Consider the following 26232-nt stretch of genomic DNA (forward strand, 5'->3'; position numbering starts at 1 on the left):
TTACACGTTTCTTCGTACTCTTTAATTTCATATTTTCAATCAAAATAAGACAATAACAGATTCAGCTTTAAAATGTTTTTTAAATTCCTCCAATTTATATTATAGCGTTGTGCTGACAGGGACTGTGAATAAAAATATACATTATCATAGATTCTTCACCAGCCTATAAAAAGGACTTTATGACTGTTACTGCCTAATTTTATTATGCAAAGACCAGGCAACACCTTTTCTTCCAATTTAATGAAGTGTACAGTACAAGATACATGCAAAACTGCATGAACAGTTATATCCTTTAAAATGGCCACTCTCCATAAGCACTGTCTTAGCAAGACAAACCGATTCTGTACACAGTCAGAGGATAAGCTTATGAGCCAAATCTTCCATCATCAAATAAACGATTCTTCACTGGAAGACTTTTCAGTGACGTTAAAAAAAAACAATTGGACTTATTCCTTCTGAGAATAAGCTTCTGGAAAAATAAAAGGACTTAAAATGAAATCTCTCCTACATGGGACAACAAATTAAATTACCTTCTTGCTTTGGTTTCCTTGTTAGAACACCATTACTATGATGAACTGGTTTGTTACTTTAACAAATATATTTGTAAAGTTGTGTAAGTCACTAACAACAATTTAGGATCTACCTAAAATGAACGTAATGACAATAGGAAAAGTAAATGAACATGTAAAAAATAAAATAACAAAATATGACTTTATTTTTTAAAAGCTAACAAAGAAAAAAGGTAATTTATAGTTAGTCAAGTTACAATTGTGTTGTCTTGTATGCTTTTTTTTTTGTAAAGTCTATTCTCTTCTCAAAGTGGAAATGTCAGCTCACTGTAGATTCTCTCTGGAGAACATATGGACTACTCCCTCCCCATCACAGGAAAAAAAAACTCCCCATCCCTCCCCGATCAGGCTCTGCAAAGGACTATCCAAGCCACTCAGGACGACAAAGCAGTTTCCTTCTGTGTTTGCTGTGCTTGTGAACGTTGTTGCATTAACTTCTGATTTTCCAAATCTCTAAAATGTTTCTCAACCTAAAAGAAAGGAAGAGATGAACAAAAATGAGCAAAACACCATGTCTTTCCTTTTTGTTTAAAATATACAGTCTGGTAGCTTCACTATATTAATAAAAGCCTACCCCCCCCCCCACCCTATTTATCTTGCACACAGCAAAGATACAGATGACAAAGCTGAACATTTGAGTAAAAAATGAATTGGGTTATTTAGGGCAACCTAGGAGATCTGGTGCACAGGTACAAGCAACCAAACTACTGTTAGATTATTGGCCAATAAATCAGCTCCATTCAAAATCACTGCATTTTCTGCTTCCCCACCCACCCCCTGGCCAATTTCTCTTAACCTCTGCAGCAATAGGTGCTATTTTACTCCTTCCCAAATACACAATGATTTACTAATAGTTTGATGTTTTACTAGATATATTCCAGGGTTTAAAGAGTTGAATTACGAAGTGTTTAAGACTAAATTCCATGGAGTTGATGACAGATAATTTCTTTAAAACTATCAAAAGGATTCTTTAGAGAGCAATTAGAAATTTGTTTACAGTGGTGGAAGGAGACGGAACATAGTGGCACCAATTCAAAATTAGAGCGGGGCCTTTCAGGAGTGAAACAGACAAAAGCAGTGGAAGGGCATTATCCATAAACTTTACAATCCATCATACTTTCTTCAGACAAGCCGTGGATGCTAAGTTACCTAAGATTTTCAACCCCCAAAAAGGTATTGAGGGAAATGAAGCTGGTTAATCATGGAGAGATTAGACCGTAATTAACCACTCAATCAAATTAGTTCAGGACTGAAAGTTCAATGTTCGTGTATCTGCCAGCTTTAAAAGACTATTTTACTTGACAAGCATAATGCATAATAGAGAGCACAGTCAAGAATAAAACAGCCTTAATACATTGGAGGTCAATGAAAGAGGAAAGTATACAGTAATGGTAGAACATTCAAGGGCATTAATCTAGAAAGGGATATTGCAGTCAGCACAAGCACATAGCTGCCCAAAATTGACAACACAAGTAGATAGGATGGTAAAGGTGGCAGATGGGCTTATTCCAGTCCTGTTCTACAAATATATTTACCCAGAACTAACTTAGGGAAAATATGAACATTATACAAGAATCTCAACTGGAATTTGAAGTCAGTTCATTTAATTAAAAACTTAAAATTAAGATGAGAATAATTTTGAGAGATATTCCGTCCTAATAAAGTCAGACAAACACTTGACTAACACTGTACTTCAAAAGTAAATGAGTGTCACAGCCACCATGGAAAAGGGACATGCAAAATCTGAACTGCCTTGTTTCTAATTCAACACTTGCATGATAGAGCTATGCATCCCTATTTTAAAATACATTTGGAATATAATAAGTGCTTAACTTTAAAGTATGTTTTCCAAACACAGAACAATGGTTTTGTATTTAGTAAAGGAGTACATCACCTGTTTATGACATACTGCATCACCTGTCACTGACCCAAACAACTGCATTACAGATACAAACTCAAACTTTAGTAACTGCTTCTTCTCCTCTGCAACAGTCCATAACTAACTCACTATACTTAGGAAATACTTGTTTCATCATTATCTATAAAGCAATGTTCCCATTTTCCTTAACCTTCCTCCCCCATCAATACCATGACACACTCTGAATGAATAACTGACTCTAAAAATTCATGCTCAAGTGCCTAGCCACTCTACAGCTAATTAAAGATTCCAATAATTTCCCCACAATGCATGCCCAACCAACACATTCCCAGAAATTGGATGTATTCTAATGTGAAAAACAAAGCTTTTCAAAGTCTGTTCTTCCTGTGCTTTTGGGAAACTGTGTCCTAGAACACCACCCCACCAAATCACATATAAAATTAGTGGCATCTTTCATATTTCACAACACCAATCGACCTCTCCATGCAGTTCTCCTTTGCACCCTACCAATTACTTCCTTTTAAAAAAAAATCACTTACGATTCTCCTCCACTTTTCCTTGCATTTGTAGAATTATTTTCTTTTGGTGTGATATTGCACCCTATCCTATTTGTTGGGCACAGCTGCTTAATTGACCAAATGGAATTTGTCTTATTGGTATTATAACTAACTGATTAATTGCCGTCTTTGAACTGTGAAGCCTAGTTTACTATGGCTAATATATTTTACATCTCTTCTGTGTCTTTTGCTGATTCAAATGCAATCGTACTATCATAATTCAAAAGATCTTCCTTGTTGAATAAATGATGAGGTATTATTAATCTACTAATGCTCCTGAGTTGTTAGTTCTTATCATAAGGACAACATAGATCATAACGGTTCTTGTGGTTCAAGTCCACTTTGCTGCCCAAACACAAACTCCTATGATGCTCTTAAAACTCATTTATTAATGCCAGCCGTAAATATTTATTAATGCCAGCTTTAAATATACTCAGCAACCAAGTATCCACACTCATAAGGTAGAAAGTGTTCTAGAATAATGCCCAGAACAGCTAAGCTGCTTAGCTTTTATCAGTCTGTGAAAGTTTAAATACAATTTCTGCTACAAGATTTCATGATCTCCATAGCTATACTTCCCTGCATGTATCATGACTACCTGGAGGACTTCCGGGAATTTCAGTCTTGCATTCAAGGTTCTTCTTAGCTCTGCCTAGTGTGCTTTGATGCTTGCCCTCATTATTTAATCCAGTATTTAATATGACAAAAAATAAACTATTCAAGACATGGAATATCTTTGAAAGCAAATTTGTCACCATCTAAATTTCTACAAATGTGTACAATTATAATGGGTCTGTCTAGTATTTTTTAAGATGCAAGGTACACTAGCAGCACAAAAACAAATGATAGGTGGAGATTGATAACATTTGGACTTCAATCAAACTGCATTCTATTTCACCTACTAGTTCATAACAAAAGTTTAAAAATTAAATACCTACCAGATTTAATTACCTGACAAAACTGCCAGTTCAACAGAGCTTTAAACATGTTTTAAGCAACCCCATTATCAAAATTTAAGATTTTTATTAAATATCTTATGAACACATACGTATAACAGTTATAAAAAAAACCAACATGTACTAACAAAGGTAACAAAAACCTTTGGTTAGCTGGTGCCCATTCTATCATGAGCTCTCATTTCTCTTTTTACTCAAAGCAATTCCCAAGCACAAATGCTAGTTTAAGACACAGGATGGCAAAGCCGAACTCTCACATCTCTACAAATTATACATCAGACTTCCAATATAACTCGGAGTCCTGCCATGTGCAGAAGTTCGCTGATGACACGGCCATAGTGGGGTGTGTCAGGAATGGTCAGGAGGAAGAGTATAGGAAACTGATACAGGACTTTGTGATATGGTGCAACTCAAACTACCTGCGTCTCAATATCACCAAGACCAAGGAGATGGTGGTGGACTTTAGGAGACCTAGGCCTCATATGGAGCCAGTGATCATTAATGGAGAATGTGTGGAGCAGGTTAAGACCTACAAGTATCTGGGAGTGCAGTTAAACGAGAAGCTAGACTGGACTGCCAACACAGAAGCCCTGTGCAGGAAAGCACAGAGTCGACTGTACTTCCTCAGAAGGCTGGCGTCATTCAATGTTTGTAGTGAGATGCTGAAGATGTTCTATCGGTCAGTTGTGGAGAGCGCCCTCTTCTTTGTGGTGGCGTGCTGGGGAGGCAGCATTAAGAGGGATGCCTCACGTCTTAATAAGCTGGTAAGGAAGGCGGGCTCTGTCGTGGGCACAGAACTGGAGAGTATGACATCGGTGGCAGAGCAGAGGGCGCTGAGTAGGCTACGGTCAATCATGGAAAACCCTGAACATCCTCTGCACAGCACCATCCAGAGACAGAGAAGCAGCTTCAGCGGCAGGTTGCTGTCAATGCAATGCTCCTCAGACAGGATGAAGAGATCATTACTCCCCAACGCCATTCGGCTCTACAATTCAACCACCAGGGGCAAGACATGTTAAAGTGTCGGGGTTAGGACTGAGCTTAAGTTACCACTCAATGCACTTTAGTAACTATTTAAGAACTTTTTAAAAGCTATTTATTAATGCTTTTTGGGAGGGTGATTTTAGATGCAAATCATATTTATATTGAGTTAAATACTTATGTAATTAGTTTTGCTACAATAAAGTGTATGGGACACTAGAAAAATGTTGAATTTCCCCTTGGGGATGAATATAGTATCTATCTATCTTAAACTGGTACTTTTAAGACAGCCAAATAAAATACACTGCAAAAGACAACATACTGTGCAATCATAAGCAGCTTAGAGGATGGGCATGAGAATTATGAGAAATGCTGATTTCAGCACTGAGTAGTGGAAGTGGACAAACTCCCTAAATGTACAGCCTTCTTGGTCTAAATATAAATTAAAGAACTAAAGTTCAGATCAGGCCTTTGTGCAAGGACAATTCAGGTTGGAAATTTGATTCTGTTATTGGTACTAATACATGCTGTCCTTCAATATTAGCTATTTTAGATTTGACTATAATGCACGACTATGGGAAGCTTAGCACATCAGAATAACTCAAGGTTAAAACAAAAGCAGCTAATAATCAAGTATATTCAGAAATGTAATAAAATAACATTTTCAGGGAAGTTTGAGGATTTGCAAAACAATCAATTTTGAAAAATTCAAAAAGAAACTGTTGGAAAAACTTGGTAACAGATGCTCACCCTCACTCTTCTGTCACTTGTTTTGGGAAAATTGTAACGTAGAACAGTACAGAACAAGCAGTCCCATCAACACGATACCAAATCAAACTATTTGCATGCACGTGACCCATATTCATCCATTCTCAACACACTTATGAGCTTGTCTTATCTGCCAGTGTGCATACATTCATTACCTTCTCAATTGTTTCTCTAGCTGCCAGCAGAACAGTGAGATTGATAGTGAAAGCAAAAAATAATGCAATCATCCCAACATTATGGATACAGTGTGGTAAGAAACCACTTGCAAAAATTTAAGGCATTGAAATACAAAGAATGAGCACGTGCTCAAACAGGTTTCTTCCAAGCTCCGACTCCACTGACAAAAGAAATTCACAATGCTTTCACTCTATTGGCAATTTCAGATCACTGAACTAATTAGCCATAGAGAACTATATGTTCACAAAAATGCCACAAAATTTGCCTGAGTATAATAAGTGCCTACCAACTTTCACGATCAAAGAATATCATGAGTAAGAAACAGGGAGGGAAAAAATGTACATGTACTTACTATTTTGCGTACGTGACTTAATGCGCTTCCTTCTTTGCCTCTACAGTTCTCAACTTGGTAAGGTGGTACAATTACAACTTCGTCCATGACAATTATGCTCTTCTCTTGCCATTTACATTCCTTGATGCTAAAAAAGTATACATTACATAAGAATGCTGGCTGACCAGACAAGTAAATAGATTTCCGATCCATTAAAATTATTTCAAACTTTTTTTAATCAACTAAAAGCTGTTGTAACTTCCAATCAAAGCACAATAGCTTTTGCACTCACATATGTTTGCAAATCAAATTAACAAGCTTGAAGAGCACCAACTGGGAATACAAACATCCTTAGTGTTAGTCACTATCACCAATACAAAACACTAGCTCAAGACAACAAAATGATTTTTAAAAGTTCAAAGGGAAAATAGGATGTATGCTTGGAAAATTCCTGGCAGTTATAATAGAGCGACTTCATTCTCTTCTGTAACTGAATACTTAGAAGCTCTGTGCAATCTTGCCCAATTGGCCATTATCTATGCAAGACAGCAGACAAAAATCATTACTTCAAAAGCGATTGGCTAATGCCTGTCTTTACTTACTGTTGTGCAGGCAAATATAACAGGCAATTTGCACACTGTAAATAAATCCAAATAAAATAATGCAGTGTTGATTAAGAAATATTGCTATAATGCTAGCAGTGCAGCCTACATTTCTTCAGAAAACAACATGCTTTTTAAATCCATTTACTTGAAAGGGACAATGACACTCACTTGGTGCTGCACTGAGCTACCAATTTAAGATTACATGTTTATGTTCCTGAAGTATGCAGTGATAACTTTGCAAACATTTACACTGATCTTTTCCACTCTTGGCTCATTCTTCCTTGTCCCGATGAGCAGAAGCAGAGTGTGGGCAAATTGGAAATTCAGGGCCTAGTTCAATCATTAGACAAGAGCAATGATTGACAATGATAATATTGGAATTCCTGACTAATGCTCTGCCAGGGAAAGCCGGTTCCTCTCATGCAGATCTATTGAAAATCTTAACCCCACAGTAAAATTCCTGGTATAAATATTGAACACCATGCCATATGGTCTTTACATTTCCAGAAATAATGCAAAACTTTAACACCACTAAAGCTATGTTAAGTGAACAGTATACTATCATGAGGAACATGTGGAAAAAGAAAAAGTTAACGTATTGAGATAGAAAGCGTTGAAAAAAATAATTTAAGCTTGGAGGAAGCTAATTCACCCAAGACACTGTTCACCCATTAAGCTAATTCACCCATGAAACTGTAGTACTATGAGCATTTTGTCACCAGATATGGAAAACTAATTCCTAAATTTTCTTCCTTCGCCAATATCTTTCAGAGGCCATTTTCAAAATATTCACACATTTCCTTACAGTAGATTGACTCCAAATTATTTTAAGGTTAAAATATATCTTGCAGCAGCTGTGTTTAAATTTAAAATCAATACTGATTAAACTGGAACAGTACGTAGAAATTCATTCCTACTTGAAAGCACCAAATCTACTTTACAGTCATGTCAATGCACTGTACACCACTTCCAGAATGCACTACATTAAATTCAACATAATGAATTTGGGAGGCAGTAACAAATTCTGACATGACTATATAGTAAGCACTACAGAACAGGGATGAATCTTTAAGTATATATTGCTTTGACTTTTTACTTGAACAGATTCTGAAAATCATGGTTGAGTGAACGCGGCCATTTCTCCTTGGAGCAACGGAGTACGAGAGGTGACCTGATAGAGGTGTACAAGATGATGAGAGGCATTGATCGTGTGGATTGTCAGTGGCTTTTTCCCAGGGCTGAAATGGCTGCCACAAGAGGATACAGGTCTAAGGTCCTGGGGAGTAGGTACAGAGGAGATGTCAGGGGTAAGTTTTTTCTTTGAAGAACACAGAGTGGCGTGTGCATGGAATGGGCTGCCGGCAACGGTGGTGGAGACAGATATGATAGGGTTTCTTAAGAGACTTTTGGATAGGTACATGGAGCTTAGAAAAATAGAGGGCTATGGGTAAGCCTAGTAATTTCTAAGGTAGGGACATGTTTGGCACAACTTTGTGGGCTGAAGGGCTGTATTGTGCTGCAGGTTTTCTAGGTTTCTATGCTTTCAAATTAAATCAACTGCTATATCATATCACAATCTTTTTTTTAAAAAATTCATTGAATTAGAAAACATTTTTGATGAAATAAGCCATTTAGGAAAAAAAAACTTACGTCTTATGGATAGTCTGAAAAAGCTGCTGGCCTTCTGGAGAGACTCCGGCACTAATTGCATAAGCTTGGCTTAATTTCTCTTCCTTCTCTGTCCGTGCTCGATTGGCAAGCTAGTAATAAAACAACAGCTTAATCATCAGACACTGCCATCCTGAAGCAAGCAGCTGAAACAATTCAAATGGTTACCAAAACTGTTAGTACCAAATTTTTAAATGGCAATTTAAAGCTAGCAAACAGATCTGCTATCATATCAAAAGAAACATTTAATCATTCCTCCAATTAACATCAAGGTGTACAGTTCATTAAAATTTTTTAGGCAGCAATTTTACAAGTTTGGAAGACAAAACTGGCAATATGGATAGGCAATGGATATGGCATATATGGACTTTAGTAAAGCACTTCACAGGGTCTTTCATGGCAGACTGACCCAAAATATCAAAAAACATGGGAACCACAGTGACTTGACAGATGAGATTCAAACCTCTATGACCAACAGTGTTCTGCAGTGATCAGTACTGGGACCTTTGTTTGTGTTTAGATATATGCAAATAACTGACAAAACAGGGGGGGGGGAGAGGAGAAGAATTAGTTTGCAGACAACACAAAGGGAGAGCTGTGGATAATGAGCAAACTATTGCATCAGAAGGATGCAATAGAAAAGGCACCTCAAAATTTAAATAGGGATTGATCGGAATAGTATTTGATCCACAAAGAAAACATTGCTTAAGATTTAATCTGTGCTTGCAAAAGTTTTGTCTATGGACTTGCAGTTAAGAAATTCAATTCTGCATTATCATTCACTCACTTGTTCCACTGGGAAAAACATGCAAAAGTCAGGCAAGTCAGAAACCAAAACTTGGCTGCAGATTGGTTTTACAAGTTATAGGTGCCAAGGGCTGCAATAGTTTGGGGCATCAAGATATTAATAGGCCTGAAAGAAAGTCAGGAAAATAAATTTAAGGGAAACTAACTTAAGTGGTTCCCAATATCAACCTGGGACTTCCTAAACATCACCCCAATTTGGCAGCATTTTTAGCACATTGAAATAAAATGGAAAACATCATGGGCTATACTTTTAAGCAACTGAAAATCCCAAATGTGAATTTAATTTCATTGCCTATTTCTGTGCACAGTTGCGATAATCTGTAGACATTGTGGACCCCAGACTCAAGTCTGGTCAGAGAAACAACAGCCTCACGCTCTAAAAGGCAAAGACTGATTTTCATCATTTTCTAAAAAATACAGTTTCAACTGTACACTGCACCCAAATGAAGAACCACACAGTCCAATCTCTAGACAGATACAAGACCATAAGCTATCAGAGCAGAAGTAGGCCATTTGGCCAATCAAGTCTGCTCTGCCATTCAATCATGGGCTGATCCAATTCTTCCAGTCATCCTCACTCCCCTGCGTTCTCCCCATTCCCTTTGAAGCCCTAGCTAATCAAGAACCCATCTGTCTCTGCCTTAAATGCACCCAATGACTTGGCCTCCACAGCTGCTCATGGCAACAAATTCCACTGATTTACCACCCTGTGACTAAAGTCTCTGCATCTCTGTTCTAAATGGACATCCTTCAATCCTGAAGTCATGCCTTCTTGTCCTGGATTCCCCTACCATGGGAAGTAACTTTGCCATATCTAATCTGCTCAGGCCTTTTAACATTTGAATGTTTCTAGAAGATCCCCCTTCATTCTCCTGAACTCCAGGGATGACAGCCCAAGAGCTGCCGGACGTTCCTCATACGGTAACCCTTTCATTCCTGTAATCATTCTCATGAACCTTCTCTGAATCCTCTCCAGTGTCAGTATATCCTTTCTAAAATAAGGAACCCAAAACTGCACACAATATTCCAAGTGTGGTCTTACGAGTGCCTTATAGAGCCTCAACATCACATCCCTGCTCTTATATTTTATACCTCTGGAAGTGAATGCCCAACATTGCATTTGCCTCCTTCACTACCAACTCAACTTACAATAAGAGCTAGATCCTTAAGACAGACAAGCCCAAAAATAGATTGATCTGAACTAATGTTCTTTAAATGGATAGCAAGTATCACTAACAACTGTTTTTGGAAAAAAGCCCCAACATGCAAGAATAACTATTATATCCACTGCAATGCAGCAAGCAAGGGAGATTGAAGAAATTAGGCACAAAGATGCAGGAATTTAATGAAATTAGTTTATATAATTGAAAAAGGTTTACACCCAGTAAGGGGCACACACCCATCTGATGCATTTTCAATAAGTAGCTTAGATGCTTATTTCAAAGGCTTCTAGAAGTACACCTTAGAATGTAAAAAAGCATTTCCATAGAGGACAGAAATGGAATGCAAAGTTTTAGGATACGCTTTTCAAAATTGATGGGCATTAACAGTGTATGAAAAGATGGTCTTGCTGAATCTACATTTAATGAAATAAAAAAGATGTTACTGTGCTGTCTTTACGACAGTTATTTAGTTTATAATATTTTCGCTTAGTAATTCATTCAATAGTATTTTCTAGTTAGAATTAGAAGTGTTTAAAGTATATTCATTGCATGTAAAATATATCGGCATGTGATGACGTCACATCCGGTTTCGCCGCGTCTTGTGGGAAAACACCGGTTTGAAATTAGCGCGAGGGTGGGGGCTTTCCACGAGGCTCACCTGAGCACAAGCAGTTTTGCAGGCATGAGAAATCACAGTGAGAGCAACGCTGTAAGTTAATAGATAATCGATATATTGAACTAAGATGTTAATGCTGATCCTGTTAGAGGTAACGACGGTAGATAATGTTTATGCTTTCGTTAGTTAAAGAGTCGCGGATAGTTTGCATGGAAGTGTATTTAAAGTAGTCAATGGAGCAGGTAAACTCTCCCTGTATACTGCACCTTAGTGTAATGTAGTTATAGTCACCTTTGCAAGTATTTACACTTGAAATGTGATATTAAGTAAGGAACAAATACTGTATCAATCTTGTATTGTTTTATCAACAGTTTTCACCATATGTTAATGTGAAGAGTGAACAGTAAATGGTTAATCTTACTGCGATCTGGTTCTTATTAACTGTGGTTTATCCGGACGTTAAATTCGGCGTTTCGTTACACCCGAAGGAGAACGTGACAGTTACTATTTCCTCCTAAGAGGAAAAACACACCTGCAAAGTCACAAATTCAATCCTAAATAAATGCTAACTAGATTGCCATTGAGGCATCTATAAATAACAGTGACTCTTCAATATGAAACAGTTTTGTTCTTCCCATCCCACTGTGCTCAATGTAAATTACATGCACAAAGATAGCACAATTAGGTTACATTCCAATGCCAACTATATTAAAATATCCTGTTGACACATCACTAGAAGGAAAATATTGACTAATTACAAAACTATCCAGGGATGGATGTCTCAGGACTGTCACCTTCAGGAAGAAATACTTTTTCTGCAAACAGCACAAAATAGACTATATCTAGTACTTTCGACAGTGTACTTCCACAAAACAACATGCAAGCCATTTCCATTATAACTAATTTGGTTCGTTGTGAGGCATAATTGGCTCCGTGAATTGTCAGGCAAAAATCCTTTCAAATTGAGAGGGAAAATAGCCAGTAGCATCTAGTCTCCTCTGAAAATAATGTCTAGCAGCTAAGCTAACCAGAATGCACTGAACTTCTAGAGAATGCATTGCAGTGATTCAAGAACCATTACCTTAACTTCATTTGTACATTTCAGAAAAAGGAAACTATCATGCAAATTTTGACAAAGATTATTGACAGCACACTAAAAAAGGGAAGAGGGGAAGACATACCAGGGTGGAAAAAAAAATTCTGAAAAGTACAACAAAGCCAGAAAGCAACTAATAACATAGCAATCGGGGGGGAGAGAAAGGGTAAAAACAGTTTATAAGACTACATTTAACTTCTTAACCAAGCAGCAGTGTTGAGAGAAATTCAGATTTGGTTTTGATTTACATTCATAGCAGGTTTGACTGAGGTGACAAAGTTCAAGTATAAATTTTCCAAGGCTCTTGCCATTCAGAAAGGGCTAAAATTAGAAATCAAGAAAGCCCCAATAAGTAAAGTAAATACATGTGAACCCTTCGCAATTACCTGTTTTTCTACATCAATTACTCAAAATGTGGACTGATCTTCATCTAAGTCACAATAATAGACAGACTGCCTAAATTAATAAACAATTGTACTACTCATCAATACTGAGTATACCATTTAAACAATCACAGTCTAGGTTCAACAGAGTATGTGAACCTCTGGGGTAATGCCTTTTACAAAAGCTATTGGCATCAGGTGTTCCAATCAATGAGGTGAGATTGGAGGTGTGGAGTGTCGATGTGATCTGCCCTATTAAGAAAGACAGGCAGTCAGGTTACTGACAAAGTCTGCTCTTCTCAAGATCTATTTATGTGCACCATGTTCCTTGATCAAAACAACTTTCAGGAGGAACTTAGAAGAACTGTACAGATGCATGAAGCTGAAAAAGACTACAAAAGCATTTCTGAAGACCACAGTCAGAGAAACAGTCTACAAATGGAGGAAATTCAGTACAATTTCTACTCTCCCTACGAGTGGACATCCTGCAAAGATCACACCGAGAGCACAATGTGGAATGGTGAAGGAAGTGATAAAGGACAAGGTTAACAGCAAAAGACCTGCAAAAATCTTTAGAACTTTCTAAAGTCTCTATTCATGTGCCCACTACAAGAAAAACACTGAACAAGAATGGTGTTCATGGAAGGACATCATGGAGGAAGCCACTGTTCTCAAAAAAAAAATTACTGTGCTTGTCAAGTTTGCAAAAGACCACCTGGATGTTTCACAATGCTTCTGGGACAATGTTCTGTGGACAGATGAGACAAAAAATTAACCTTTTGGCAGAAATGCACATCACAGTTTCTGGTGGAAGGAGCATCATGGTTTGGGGCTGCTTTGCTGCCTCAGGGCCCGGACAGCTTGCAATTGTTGAGGGAACAATGAATTCAAAATTGTATCAAGACATTTTACAGGAGAATATCAGGGTAGTGGTCCATCACCTGAAGTTTAACAGAAGTTGGATGATACAGCAAGACAATTATCAGAAACATAAGAGTAAATCAACAATTTGTTTAAAAAGAAGAAAATTTGTTTTAGAATGACCAAGTCAGAGTCCAGACCTTAACCCAATCAAGATGCTGTGGCATGACCTGAAGTGGGCTGTTCATGAAATGTATCCCAGAAATATTGATGTACTGAAACAGTTTTGTATGAAGGAATGGTCTAAAATTCTTCTTCACTATTGCGCAAGTCTGATCAGCTGCTACAAGAAACATTTGAAGGTTATTGCTGCTAAAGGAGGCTCTACCAGTTACTAAATACAAGGCTTTACCTACTTTTGCCTGCCCGCACTGTGAATGATTAAACAATGTGTTCAATAAAGACATGAAAAGTACAACTGTTTGCTCATTATTAGTTTAGGTAGATTGTGTTTGTCTATTATTGTTACTTAGATGAAGATCAGACCACATTTTGAGTAACTAATGCAGGAAACCACCAGGTAATTGCAAAGGGTTACCATTGCCCATCTACTTTCAACTTTTTAAAATAAATTACTGAATTCACATCACATACTTCCATTGCTTCTTTCACTTAACCTCAGAAGCAACATGACTTTGGCCCTTTTAGTTTTATTTCTATACTTACTATAATCATTAAGCTTCCTGCTATATTAGGTTAACAGTGTCTTACTAACTAATTTGATTAAACCCAGAACACCCCAGGAGTGTGAACAGCCCCCATTTGTTATTTAGTTCAACACATCCAACTTATTTGATAATCCTTTCAACATATACATGTCTTTAACTGAGTAAAGAAACAAAGGCAAAGGTTGCTTAAAGGACTGCAAATTGTTTGAAATCCCTACACCAAGATTGGGAATACTTAGTCATTTGGTGTATTCAAACTGAAATAAAAGTTATTTTGATATTAAATTATTTGGTGGACTGAGCAAGAGGACCCAAAGCATGATAAACTATCATCTTTGGCATGACCAGATCAAAGCAATTTGGCTTAATCCTATTCCCACTGTATCTATTTTTCAATAATTTACAATTGGAATTGCCTGTACTCGCTGAAGTTTTCCATAATTTAACTTTTCACAAACAAATACCTATACAAGTCTGTAATGAGACTTACAATAACCATGATCCATTTTCTGCTCCAACGAAAGGAAGGTATTATGTTCTCAAAAATCTGAAAATGCTGCAAACAGTACTAAAAGCTGCATTACCACAAGCATACTGAAAGTTCTATTGGTATGTTAAGATCATAATTATACCAGAGGGCACAGCCTCAGATGAAAGGGGCATCCATTTGGAAGAGATGAGAAGGAATCTCCTGAGCCAGAGGTTGGTGAAACTGTGGAATTCATTGCCACGGACTGCTGTGGAGGCTAAATCATTGGGTATACTTAAAGCAGAGGTTGATAGGTTTGTGATTAGTCAGTGCATCAAAGGTTACAGTGAGAAGGCAGGAAAATGGTATTGAGAGGTATAATAAATCAGCCATGATAGAATGGCAGAGTAAACTTGATGGGCCAAATGGCTTTGTTCTGCTCCCATGTCTTACGGTCTAACATTTAAATCAATTCAACAACTCACTATCAAACTTTGTTGTACTCTAAAACTTCATGGAGGAACTCTTGAGATTAATCAAACAATAGTAACACCACTCTACAACTAAAACATCTCAGGAGCTCCTACACTAAAAATTACATTCTCAAATAATTGAAGGGAATTAATATCTTTGTAGTTTAAACATTGAGTCATGTAACAATGTTAGTACTCAAAAGAAACACAAGAATGCAATATGTAATCTGCAGGACAAAAATTTCCAAATTCACCTTGGGCGGAGAAAAGGATAAATAATTTGCTTTGACGCAGAAAGTGTACTGAAACAATGCAATACACTGAAACTGATGAAGACTGGAAATATCGTGAAAGTGTCCAGGACTCACACCACTTCCTTCTCTCAGAGGAAAATTATAAACATAGATCACAGTTCAAATCAAATGTCAAGTAATCAATGTCATGATAATCATTTGAAACTAAAATAGTTGTTAAATTAATAATTTTTTCAAACATTCTACAAATTTGTATTTTAAAAACACACACACACAATATTGACAATTACAATCTGGACTGAAATTCAGAAAACTTTAATTATGGCACAATTTCTAGTAGTTCCATTTATCCAGAAGATAGGTGACCTATAAAGACTGGACAGCCTAACTCAATTCTAGATCTCTGCGGTATACCTGTTGTTGAGGGGGATGGCCACAGGGGTACTTTGTACTGGCTATTTGACCTCTTTCCCCTTCCTGACTGTCAGCCTGTTTCCTTGTCCTCCACCTTGGGTGTAACTACCTCTCTATATGTCCTATCTATCACTCTCAACACAAGTGACCCCAAGGGCTTCAACTCTAGATAATTTACTAACATTGCTGCAAATAAACATAAATTACTAAATTGTACTGATAACTAAATAATCAGCATTCATGGGACCATCAGGTAAGTTGTAAGGAAATCTGGCAATTTCCTAGTTTAACTTAAATTTATAACAGCAAGCAATCAGAGATCCAAAACACAAGACACAGCTGTGCTCACCCAGTTTCACCAATTGAGTATATAAGGCATTGACTCATGGCAGATTGCTTTTTTGAGCAGCAGCTAATCAGCGATCACAATTGGCAAGAACAAATTAAAATATGACAGGGGCAAGTGGAGCTGTCATTGCTGGAGTGAGGAATTTGAGGCTTTAGTTCTTTGCAGTTTCAGCGAGGAGAGGCTCGAGTAAGAGAAAGTGAAAAGCTGTAGGTGGATTTTCCACCCCCAGTTTATTGTGTTTCTTCCTTTGCATTTGCTCTGCTAGGACAGTAGAACACTCCTCTTGCAAAATGTGAGAAGGTAGGGAGATCTCCAGTGTCCCTGATGACTACACCTGCGAGAAGTGCATCCAGCAGCAGCTTCTAACACTCCACACTGAGTTGGAGCTGGAACTGGATAAACTCCAGACCATTTCAAAGGCTGAAAGAGTGATAGATAGGACATATAGAGAGGTAGTTACACCCAAGGTGGAGGACAAAGGAAACAGGCCGACAGTCAGGAAGGGGAAAGAGGTCAAATAGCCAGTACAGAGTACCCCTGTGGCCATCCCCCTCAACAACAGGTATACTGCAGAAAGCAAGTTCTGTGAATGAGAACATGATTCTTGGACAGTATTGTTCCCTTTCGGATGCCAGGGTCCAGGACATCTTAGATTGAGTTCTCAGCACTCTTAAGTGGCAGGGTAAACAGCCAGAGGTCATGGTCCATGTAGGTATCAATGACATAGCTAGTGACAAGGTTCTGCAAAGTGAGTTCGGTGCTAAATTAAGGGAAAGGCCTCCAGGGTTGTGATCTCATGATTGCTATCCTTGCTGCGTGCTAGTGAGGCCAGAAACAGGAAGATTATACAGGTTCAGCACGTAACCAAGGAGTTTGTGCAGAGAGAGGGAGTCAGATATTTGGATCATTCAACTCTCTTCCATGGAAGGTGGAGCCTGTACAGAAAAGACAGTCTGTACCTAATCTTTTGGGGGGGGGGGGGTGGGGGGGTAAAGTCAGGAGGGATAAAAGGCAGCATGAGGTTTCCCTGGCAGATAAGGTGAAGATGAATCCCAAGGGATTCTACAGATATCTTAACAGCAAAAAGATTGTAAGGGAAAAAATTGGTCCTCTGTAAGGTTAGAATAGTAATCCATGTGTGGAGCCAAAAAGAGATTAGGAGATCTTACATGGATTTTTTTGCATCTATATTTACTTGGGAGATGGACACAGTGTCCTATAGAAGTGAGGTAAAGCATCAGTGAGGTCATGAACCCAATGCAGATTAGAGGAGGTGTTTGCAGTCTTTAGGACGCAAGTCCCCAGAGCCTGACAACAAGGTGTTCCCACGCACCCTATGGAAGGCAAGTGCAGAAACTGCAGGGGACCTAGCTGAGATATTAAACCATCCTTAATAGGCAAAGTACTGGAGGATTGGAGGAGTGCTCATTTTGTTCCACTGTTTAAGAACGGGTCCAAGATTAAGCCAATTAAGTTATAGCCCAGTGAGCCTGACATCAGTTGTGGGAAAGTTATTGGAAGGTATTCTAAAGGACCGGATATATGAGTATTTGGATAGACATAAACTGATTAGGGATAGTCAGTATGGTTGTGTGTGTGGTAGATCATGTCTAACCAATCTTATAGTTTTATTTTAGAAAGTTGATGAAGGCAACACAGTGAATGTTCTCTATATGGACTTCAGCAAGGCCTTTGACAAGGTCCTGCATGGAGGGGTTGGTCATAAAGGTTCAGTTGTTTGGCATTCAAGATGAGGTAGTAAACTGGAATAGACATTGGCTTTATAGAAGCCAGAGAGCGGTAGTAGATGGTTGCCTCTCTGAATTGAGGCTACGCGGATCCATGGTGGACCTGTTGTTGTCTGTCATCTATATCAATGATCTAGATGATAATATGGTTAACTGCATCAGAAAATTTGCAGATAACACCAAGATTGGGGGTGTAGTACAGTGAGGAAGGCTATCACGGCTTGCAGCAGAATCTGGACCAGCTTGAAAAAAAAAGGACTGAAAACTGGCAGATGGTATTTAATGCAGACAAGTGTGAGGTGTTGCACTTTGGTAGGACCAACCAGGGTAGGTCTCACACAGTGAGCAGTAGGGTACTGAGGAGTGCGGTAGAACAAACGGATTTGAGAATATAGGTCCATAATTCACCGAAAGTGGTGGCACAGGTAGATAGAGTTGTAAAAGTTTTTGGCGCATTGGCTTCCATAAATCAAAGTACTGAATACTGGAGGTATTGAAGTTGTACAACACGTTGACAAGGCCTAATTTGGAGTATCATGTGCAGTTTTTGATCACCTACCATCAGGAAAGTTGAAAATAAGGTTGAAAGTGGAAAGAGGAGATTTGCAAGGATGTTGCTGGAACTGGGGAACCTGAGTTATAAGGAAAGATTGAATAGGTTAGAACTTTATTCCCTGGAACATAGAAAATTGAGTGGAAATTTGATGGAGGTATACAAAATCATGAGGGGTATAGATAGGGTAAATGGAAGCAGGCTTTTGCCACTGAGGTTGGGTGGGACTGCAACTAGAGGTCATAGGTTAAAGATGAGATGTTAAAGGGAACACAAGTGAAATTTTATTCACTCAGGGGGTCATGAGAGTGCAGAGCAAGTTATCTGCAGAAGTGGTGCATGCAAACTCGATTTCAACATTTAAGAGAAATTTGAATAAACACGTAGGCAGTTTAAATGGTTCTACACAGACTAGATGGGTTGAAGGGCCCATTTCTGTGCTTCAAAAATTAATGCAGGTGATGAAACTGCCAAAGTGGACTTTCTACAGAGCTTGAGACCATGGAAACAATTACTCATCAAGACTCGCAAGGTCATCAGCTTCAGTTCCCTAAGGCTCATTCAGGAGAATGAGGTGATAGATAGGAGCTGCAGAGATAATCACCCTGAAGTTGCCTAAGGAACATCACAGACCCACAGAGGTATGGAAAGGCTGGACTGATTTTAGGGCAGGTTAAAAGGTTGGCACAACATTGTGGTCTTAAGTACCTGTACAGTTCTAAACAACACAAAACATTATCAAGATTGAAGATAAATGTTAAATTCATTTTGAAGGAATCCATGGAGAAGTACAATCCTTCAGGTATAGGCAAAAACTATGCAGATGAACATCTATGAATGAAGGTCCTCACCAGGTTATGAATGACTGACTTATGGACATCCATACGTACAATCGAGCATTTGGGAGACCAGCAAGATGGACTTGCCAGTCACTACAAGAATGTAGGCATTTGCTTGGTGGAATGGGACATTTCCACATGCCTTCTCTTCCCATCCAATGATTCACAAAAATCAGCATCTGGAGGAAGATGATCAAACCTGAGAGCAGAATCACTTGCACATTCAGATTCAGAGGCCACCTGGCAGTTGTGCTTCCGATGCCTGCTCATTCTGTCACAGCTGTATCTGTGACCCTCGCCCACACACCGCTACTGTCATTTCCAAAAGTTCAAATTGTGAACAGTTCTTAGGAAATGAACCCTGTCGTAACCTGGGAACTGCCTGTCTAATTCAGAGATTTAAGTTTTTTATTTGTAGCCGTGTTTTACTAAATTATGGTCTGGAGTAGGTGCCCTTAATGTAAAGGAGTGCAGATTTAGAAGTGACCAGGAGTATAAAAATAGTACAGATCGCCTCACCACCCCCCCAAAAAAAAAATAGCTTCCAGGATATCACAGAACAGATATGCAGGCAGATTAGGGAAAGGTGAGAAAAAAAAAATCACAGGTTTGTTATAGTGGATGAATTCAATTTCCCCAATACAGACTCAGACTTCCCTAGTGCAAGAGGACAAATGGGGTAGAATTTGTTAGGTGCATCCAATACTCTCTTTAAATGGTGTGTGATAGCCCATTATAAACTTTGCACTGGGTAATAAGCTTGGCCAGGTGATTAACATTTCAATGAGGAAACAGCAATCACAAGTCCTAAGTTTTAAGTTAACTATAAGGGTCAGTATGGACCTCATAAGAAAATATTAAACTGGGGGAGAGCAAGTTACAAGAGTATTAGGCAGATACTAGGAACAGTAAATCAGGAGCAGCTGTTTTTGGGCAAGTCCACATCTGACACATGGTGGTTGTTCAAGACCAACTGCACTGAATATAGGACCAGCAAGTTCCTGAGGATGGAAAAGTAAACGAACCTTGGATGACAACCAGTTGTGAATTTAGTCATGATAAAGGAAACATGCAAGGTTAAATAAGCTACAGAGTGCCCTTGAGGAGTATAAAGAGACTAGCAAAGAACTTGGAAGGGAATTGAGAGCCAGGAGGTCCATGAAAGGTCTTTGGCAAGTGGGATTAGAGAATCCCAAGGTATTTTATAATCAAGAGCAAGAGACTAGGACTACACAAATATAAATTTAAAGTCAAGCTCTCGTGATGAAACAAAGTTAATCTTGTATGCACAAATTCATAGCACATCTAATTGGAAAATTTTGTATCAATTTAAGAATTTTTTTCAAATGGTTGCCCGAATATTTGAAATACACATTGGCAAAATCCTGTTTTTTTTTGAAAAACTTAAGGAAAAGTAAAGATAAGAAAGACAACATTTGAAATTTTTGATTAAGTTAAGATTCTTACCTTGCTAACATTCAGTGAAGCTAAGGGTGGTGGAGTTTCTGTGCGATCATTAATTGTTTTAACATCCGAAACATAAGCTAAATTAATCAGTAGAACATCATTATGGTTGGGCTTCCCACTGGAGGAAGGACATTCTGAGAAAATGGTTAAGGAATACAAATAATGAATGGTAATTCCTAATACACGTACTGCATCTGAGGTCAAACAGTTCAATGGATTCATGCTGGCTCGTAGCAGAATATCCCAACAGTCCCAGTCACTATTTCCCTGTAGTCCTGAAACTTATTCCTTGTTACATCCTCAACTCCATTTGGTTCTTGTGCCGCATATCTACATAATAGGGTAATTTACAGTAGTTAACACACACCTACAGTTTTGGCAAATGGAAGAAAACTGAAGAACCTTGCAGAAACCCTCATGGTGGCAGGAAGAATGGTAGAATGAAGCAGCACCCAAGATCAGGAACAAACCTCAATTCCTGCAGCTGAGGCAACAGCAAACACCACACCACTTTACCACTCTTTGCCCATTTCCACTGCCAAATTTCAATAAATCTGTAACATGGAAACAACTGAAGTAGTTATTGTTCAGCAATAGATATTTCTTCAAACTTAGCAACACACAAGATACTACTGGAACTCTTACGATGGAGAGAAATGAACAGTTGACATTTCAAGCCAAGACCCTTCACCAGGAATGGAAAGAAAGTAGTATGGAGTCAGCACATCCCACCCTTTATTTTGTCTTCTGACCTTCCCGGCAGTCTTTCTGACATTCTTGAGGGTTCTCAGCCCTAAATACCGACCATTCATCTCCATACTGCATAACCTGCTGAGTTCCTCCAGTGATGTGTTGCTCTGAATTTCCAGCATCTGCAGTCTTTGCGTTTCTTCAAGCCCAAGCACCACCTCTTCCAACTAAAATTCACTAAAATACAGGAGGCCAATTCAGAATGCTGTGGGATGGCATTTGAAGATGGCGATTCTCCCATTCTCTTGCTGCCCTTGCCCTTCTCACTAATATAGTAGACAGTGAAGGTTTGGAAGTCAGTGTGGAAGAAATCCTAGTACCCAATTTTTTTTTTAAAAAATGGGTATAAAACTTGACAATGTCACCCAGCAACATCAGAAGTGAATTCCCAGTGACAGATGATGAAAGGAAGAAAGTGGAGCTTATGTCAAACTGATCCTGCAGAAAATATGTTTATATAAACTTTTGATTTATATTCAATTATTTTAGGCAGGACTGAAATGTTATCTATCCTGCTAACATAGAACACATTGTTTTAAAATTGATTGCTAATCCAACATGTAAAATATTCAAAGTTCAAATCAAAACCTAAGAACTTACTCTGCAAACTAAAAGCCTGATTAAGTTCAAAATATCAGTTTTGCACTGTCAAGTTTAATAGATACATTCACTGTAACTATCTACCTAGTTCTGTTGTTTTATTACAATTTGACTGATCTGTGCATTTACATGTTTAGTGTCTTTTACAGAAACATATGCTAATTCAAGATGGAACTGAAATAACACACAAAATGCTGAAGGAACTCAACAGGTCAGGCAGTATCTACGGAAATGAATAAATATTTGACATTCTGGGCCGAGACACTTCTTCAGGACTGGAAAGAAAGGAGGAAGACTGAATAAAAAGGTTGTGAAAGGGGAAGGAAGACTAGCTAGATGGTGACAGATGGGTGGGAAAGGTAAAAAACTGGAGGAATCTGATCAGAGGAGAGTGGACCATGGGAGAAAATGAAGGAGGGGCACCAGGGGAAGGTGACAGGCAACTTTGGAGAAGAGGGAAGAGGCCAGAGTGAGGAATAGAAAAAGGGGAGGAAAAAAATTACCAGAAGGAGAAATCAATGCTCATGCCACCAAGTTGGAGACTACCTGGATGGCTTGAGATGTTGCACCTCCACCCTGAGAGTGACCTCACTGTGGCAAAAGAGACAGCCATGGACTGACATGTCAGATCAAGAATGTGATACGAATTAATATGGTTGGCTATCGGGAAATTCTACTTGCATTGGGTCTCACCATTTTAGCGGAGGCCACATTGGAAGCACTAGCTACAATAGCCGACCGCAATGGAGAAGTGCTGCCTCGTGGTAAGACTGTTTGGAGCCCTGAATGGAGGCAAGGGAGGAGCTGAATGGGCAGGTGCAGGATTCACGGTACTTAAAACGTCCAGAATATCTTGGGGAAAGCACTAGGAAAAGATTCAGGATTTCAAAAATTTTTGTGAATCCCAGATCCTTTAACTGTACTTTGAGGCCGAATCGAAAAGCTTTAGATTTTTCCACCCGAGCGACTGTCTCTAAATATCTGCATGAGCTTACTCCGATTGTATAAAATCAGAAAACTTGGATTTGTATGGCATCATTCACAGAATGATTATTCACCTCAAGAACATTTCCCTATGTGCTCCACGGCTAACAGATGGCTGAATCATGACCAAATCCTCAAACCTATGCATTTATTGATGAATGTGTGCAATATATATTAAACAGTATGAAAATGAGTGCACATTTTCAAATGAACTGTCCTTGCATTTTCTAAAAGACAGTCAATGATAGTTGAAAACCCAAGTGCTAGAATAACACAAATCTTGGGTTAGGCTACAAGCCTTACCATCTGTTCTTAATATGCAAGTGAAGAAATATACAAACTCCATTCCAAAACCATCACATCCACACTCCAGACATCTTAAACCAAACTAAATTGTTGATAATCTCAGTATCATTTCAACTCATTTGTGTCATATCTCTTCGAAAGACTGATTACTTTATGACATTACCTATGCCAACTTTGCCTCAATAGCTATCGTTCACACCCCCAAATTCAAATCCAATCTTCTTTCAGCACTTGGGCCACAAACTCATTTTTAAAATTCCCAACTTCAAGTTCTATTCCCAGTATGTTCACAGCCTCCACTTTCTCTTTAGAGAAACCTGCATGAACCCTACACTCTTTCAATCCGGATTACTTATGCATGCCTCACTTCCTTATTTTAATACATTAGGAACAAGATAGTTGTGTAGTTCCTTACCTAAATGGCACCTTTCTTTCCACCTTTATATTCAAAATGTTTTACAAAGCTTTTGGTCAAAGGTTATAATTTCTTTCCCTGCAGCTCTGCCTTTTTTCTGCATAAACCGAAGATTTTACTACACATACAAGTTATTACTTTTAATATTCAGCATACAAGTCCCAGAGGTTTCGATGCAAATTTAAAACACCCATACTTCAATACCCAAGTTAGAGCAGCACATTAACAGTAGCATAAAGTAGTACATTGTTGGAAAATACTAACTCGAACACAACCTTGTTTAAAACTGCATTTTAAATAAATGCTGCTTTGCAGATCTGAAACTATAGCTTTACCAACCTGAGCAAGCACTTACTCGATGTAAACTACGAAAAATATTCTTCCCAAAATAAGTAACCGCATGCCGATCTATCTCAATCTACTTTCGATAATACCCTTTCACGGGTAGAAAAAATATCATTTGTTTCTTCGGAGACATTTGCGTTGCGATTTACCCATTTGGTAAAATTTAACAGCAAACAGAAAACCAAGACGGCGTACTCAAGCTTTGCCCTACCTATGGTAACCATATTAGCAGTTTGTTACCCTTACTGGGATGCAACCTCACGGTGCCAAGGGAACCCTTGGCCATTTTTAAAATATATATAATTTAAGGATTTCTATCGACGCAACTCTACCGTCGCTTAACAATTGCTATAATCAAGTGCCACATAAGGGATTTTTCATACAATGAGCAGGGCCATGATGCAACCATCGAACTGCCAAATAGTGTGCTTCCAACCTCACCTTGAGCCTAACAACGTGGTGACAACTAAAATGTGAAAGATTAGATTCAATCCAGAGCTCTTGGAGATCACACCAGAGAACGGCAAGGATGTATTGAGCAGGTTACAGGCAATGATTGTGGTTTCTCAATTAGTCCACTTTGTGGCCGAGGCCAGAGGGGAGGTGAGCGCATGCGCGGACCCACTATCTGGCAGAACACCGGCGAAGGCCGCTCCATCCCCGCATTCGCTGGGCCTGCACCCGCTGACTTACACATCCCCTGCCGCGCTTCGTCCGAATCGTCGCGCCCTCCAAACAAAGGATACTTAAAGTTAACATCTTGGATTGGTAATCGAAGGCAACCACCTCCCCGTGCAGCTGCTGGCCCAGGCACGTCAGACAGGAAACCTGGCTTCCGACGCTAAAGTATTCTCCCGGAGCAGCCATCTTGTTACTGCCGGGCCAGCAGCGCTTACCCAGCAGCCTTTCAGCCGACCTGCGCATGCGCGAGGGGAGGAGGCGGCCGGCAGTCTGTCATTCAAGGAGGAAGATGGACTCTTCAAGGTCTGCAGTGAGAAAGTCATGGCAGCTCTGTGTCAGTTTGTGCCCAGAAACAAAAAGTAACTCGGCAAGCTTCAAAGCCCTAATCGGCAGACGGGTGGAATATAAAAATGAGAACTCAGTCTATACCATCCACAAAGTGCACAACGCCATCTCACTGTGGCTTATAGGTGACATTGGTGTTATGGTTAAAAACATGTTAACTACTGAATGTATTCAGCAAATGACAGGTTTTTGCACTCTTTTCTTTTTGTATATATATTTTGAATATAAAATTTATTTTTGAAATTAAAATGAAGCACCTCACACCCGTGACCTTCATCACCCGGGGGGCAAGGGCACAAAGCACATGGGGGGAAAACCACAATCTTCGTTTCAACACATGTACTCTGAATAAAATAGAATTAATTATATATTTGAATTACGTAGCCTATTTAAAACGAAAAATGAGGTTATGATTGAATCGCCATGATGTATTTATTTATTTAGAGGTTCAGAGATACAGAGGTATTTCCAGCCCTTCAAGGCACGCTGCCCAACAACCCACCTAGCCTAATCACGGGATAATTTACATTGACCAATTAACCTACTAATCGGTACATCTTTGAACGGGGGAAAAAAACGTACAAACCTGCTTACAGAGGACGCCGGAATTGAACTCCAAAGTCCACAGCTATAACAGCGTCGCAATAACTGCTACGCTATTGTGCTACCGAATGCACTCGATTGGAAAACATTTCCTTCAGAACCCACAAAGATTCATTCCTCAGTATTCCGGTGAATCAAACTGTGCAATGTGACTGAGCACTAAAGAATAGATTATTCCCATTAGGTATTATTCTGGAGTTATGAAATTATGGATAACAGATGCTTATCAAAATGAAGACACTTAACGAATGTCTTCACAACGAAACTTCAATTGATATTTTAGGGCTATTGAAACCAGTCTTTGGGTGTGGAGTATTCTGATTCCGTCTCATTGAAACTATGCAGGGGAGGAAATAGGTGAATGTTCTTGTCAATTGGTTCTCAATAAAAACGTCAGGATAAGATCAGGGAAGGCATTAAATGATCATCTCTCGCATTATCGCATCATTAAAGGCGTATCACTACCACTGAATGCATAGTTCGGGAAAGGTC

The 26232-nt window shown here is 38.8% G+C and overlaps 1 protein-coding gene across 1 annotated transcript; it reads right to left on the reverse strand.

Moving 5' to 3' along the window:
* LOC132384928 (protein LSM12-like) lies at window positions 1–25088 on the reverse strand. Its single transcript, XM_059956570.1, has 5 exons — window positions 24858–25088; window positions 20712–20845; window positions 8474–8583; window positions 6240–6366; window positions 1–1039 (listed from the first exon to the last, which is right to left on the reverse strand). The coding sequence occupies exons 1-5, from the start codon at window positions 25033–25035 to the stop codon at window positions 944–946; spliced, it is 645 nt and encodes a 214-aa protein (XP_059812553.1). The 5' UTR covers window positions 25036–25088; the 3' UTR covers window positions 1–943.
* Between the last annotated feature and the right edge of the window lie 1144 nt (window positions 25089–26232).

Source organism: Hypanus sabinus, chromosome X1 (genome assembly GCF_030144855.1).
Source record: "Hypanus sabinus isolate sHypSab1 chromosome X1, sHypSab1.hap1, whole genome shotgun sequence".
Lineage (NCBI taxonomy): Eukaryota > Metazoa > Chordata > Chondrichthyes > Myliobatiformes > Dasyatidae > Hypanus > Hypanus sabinus.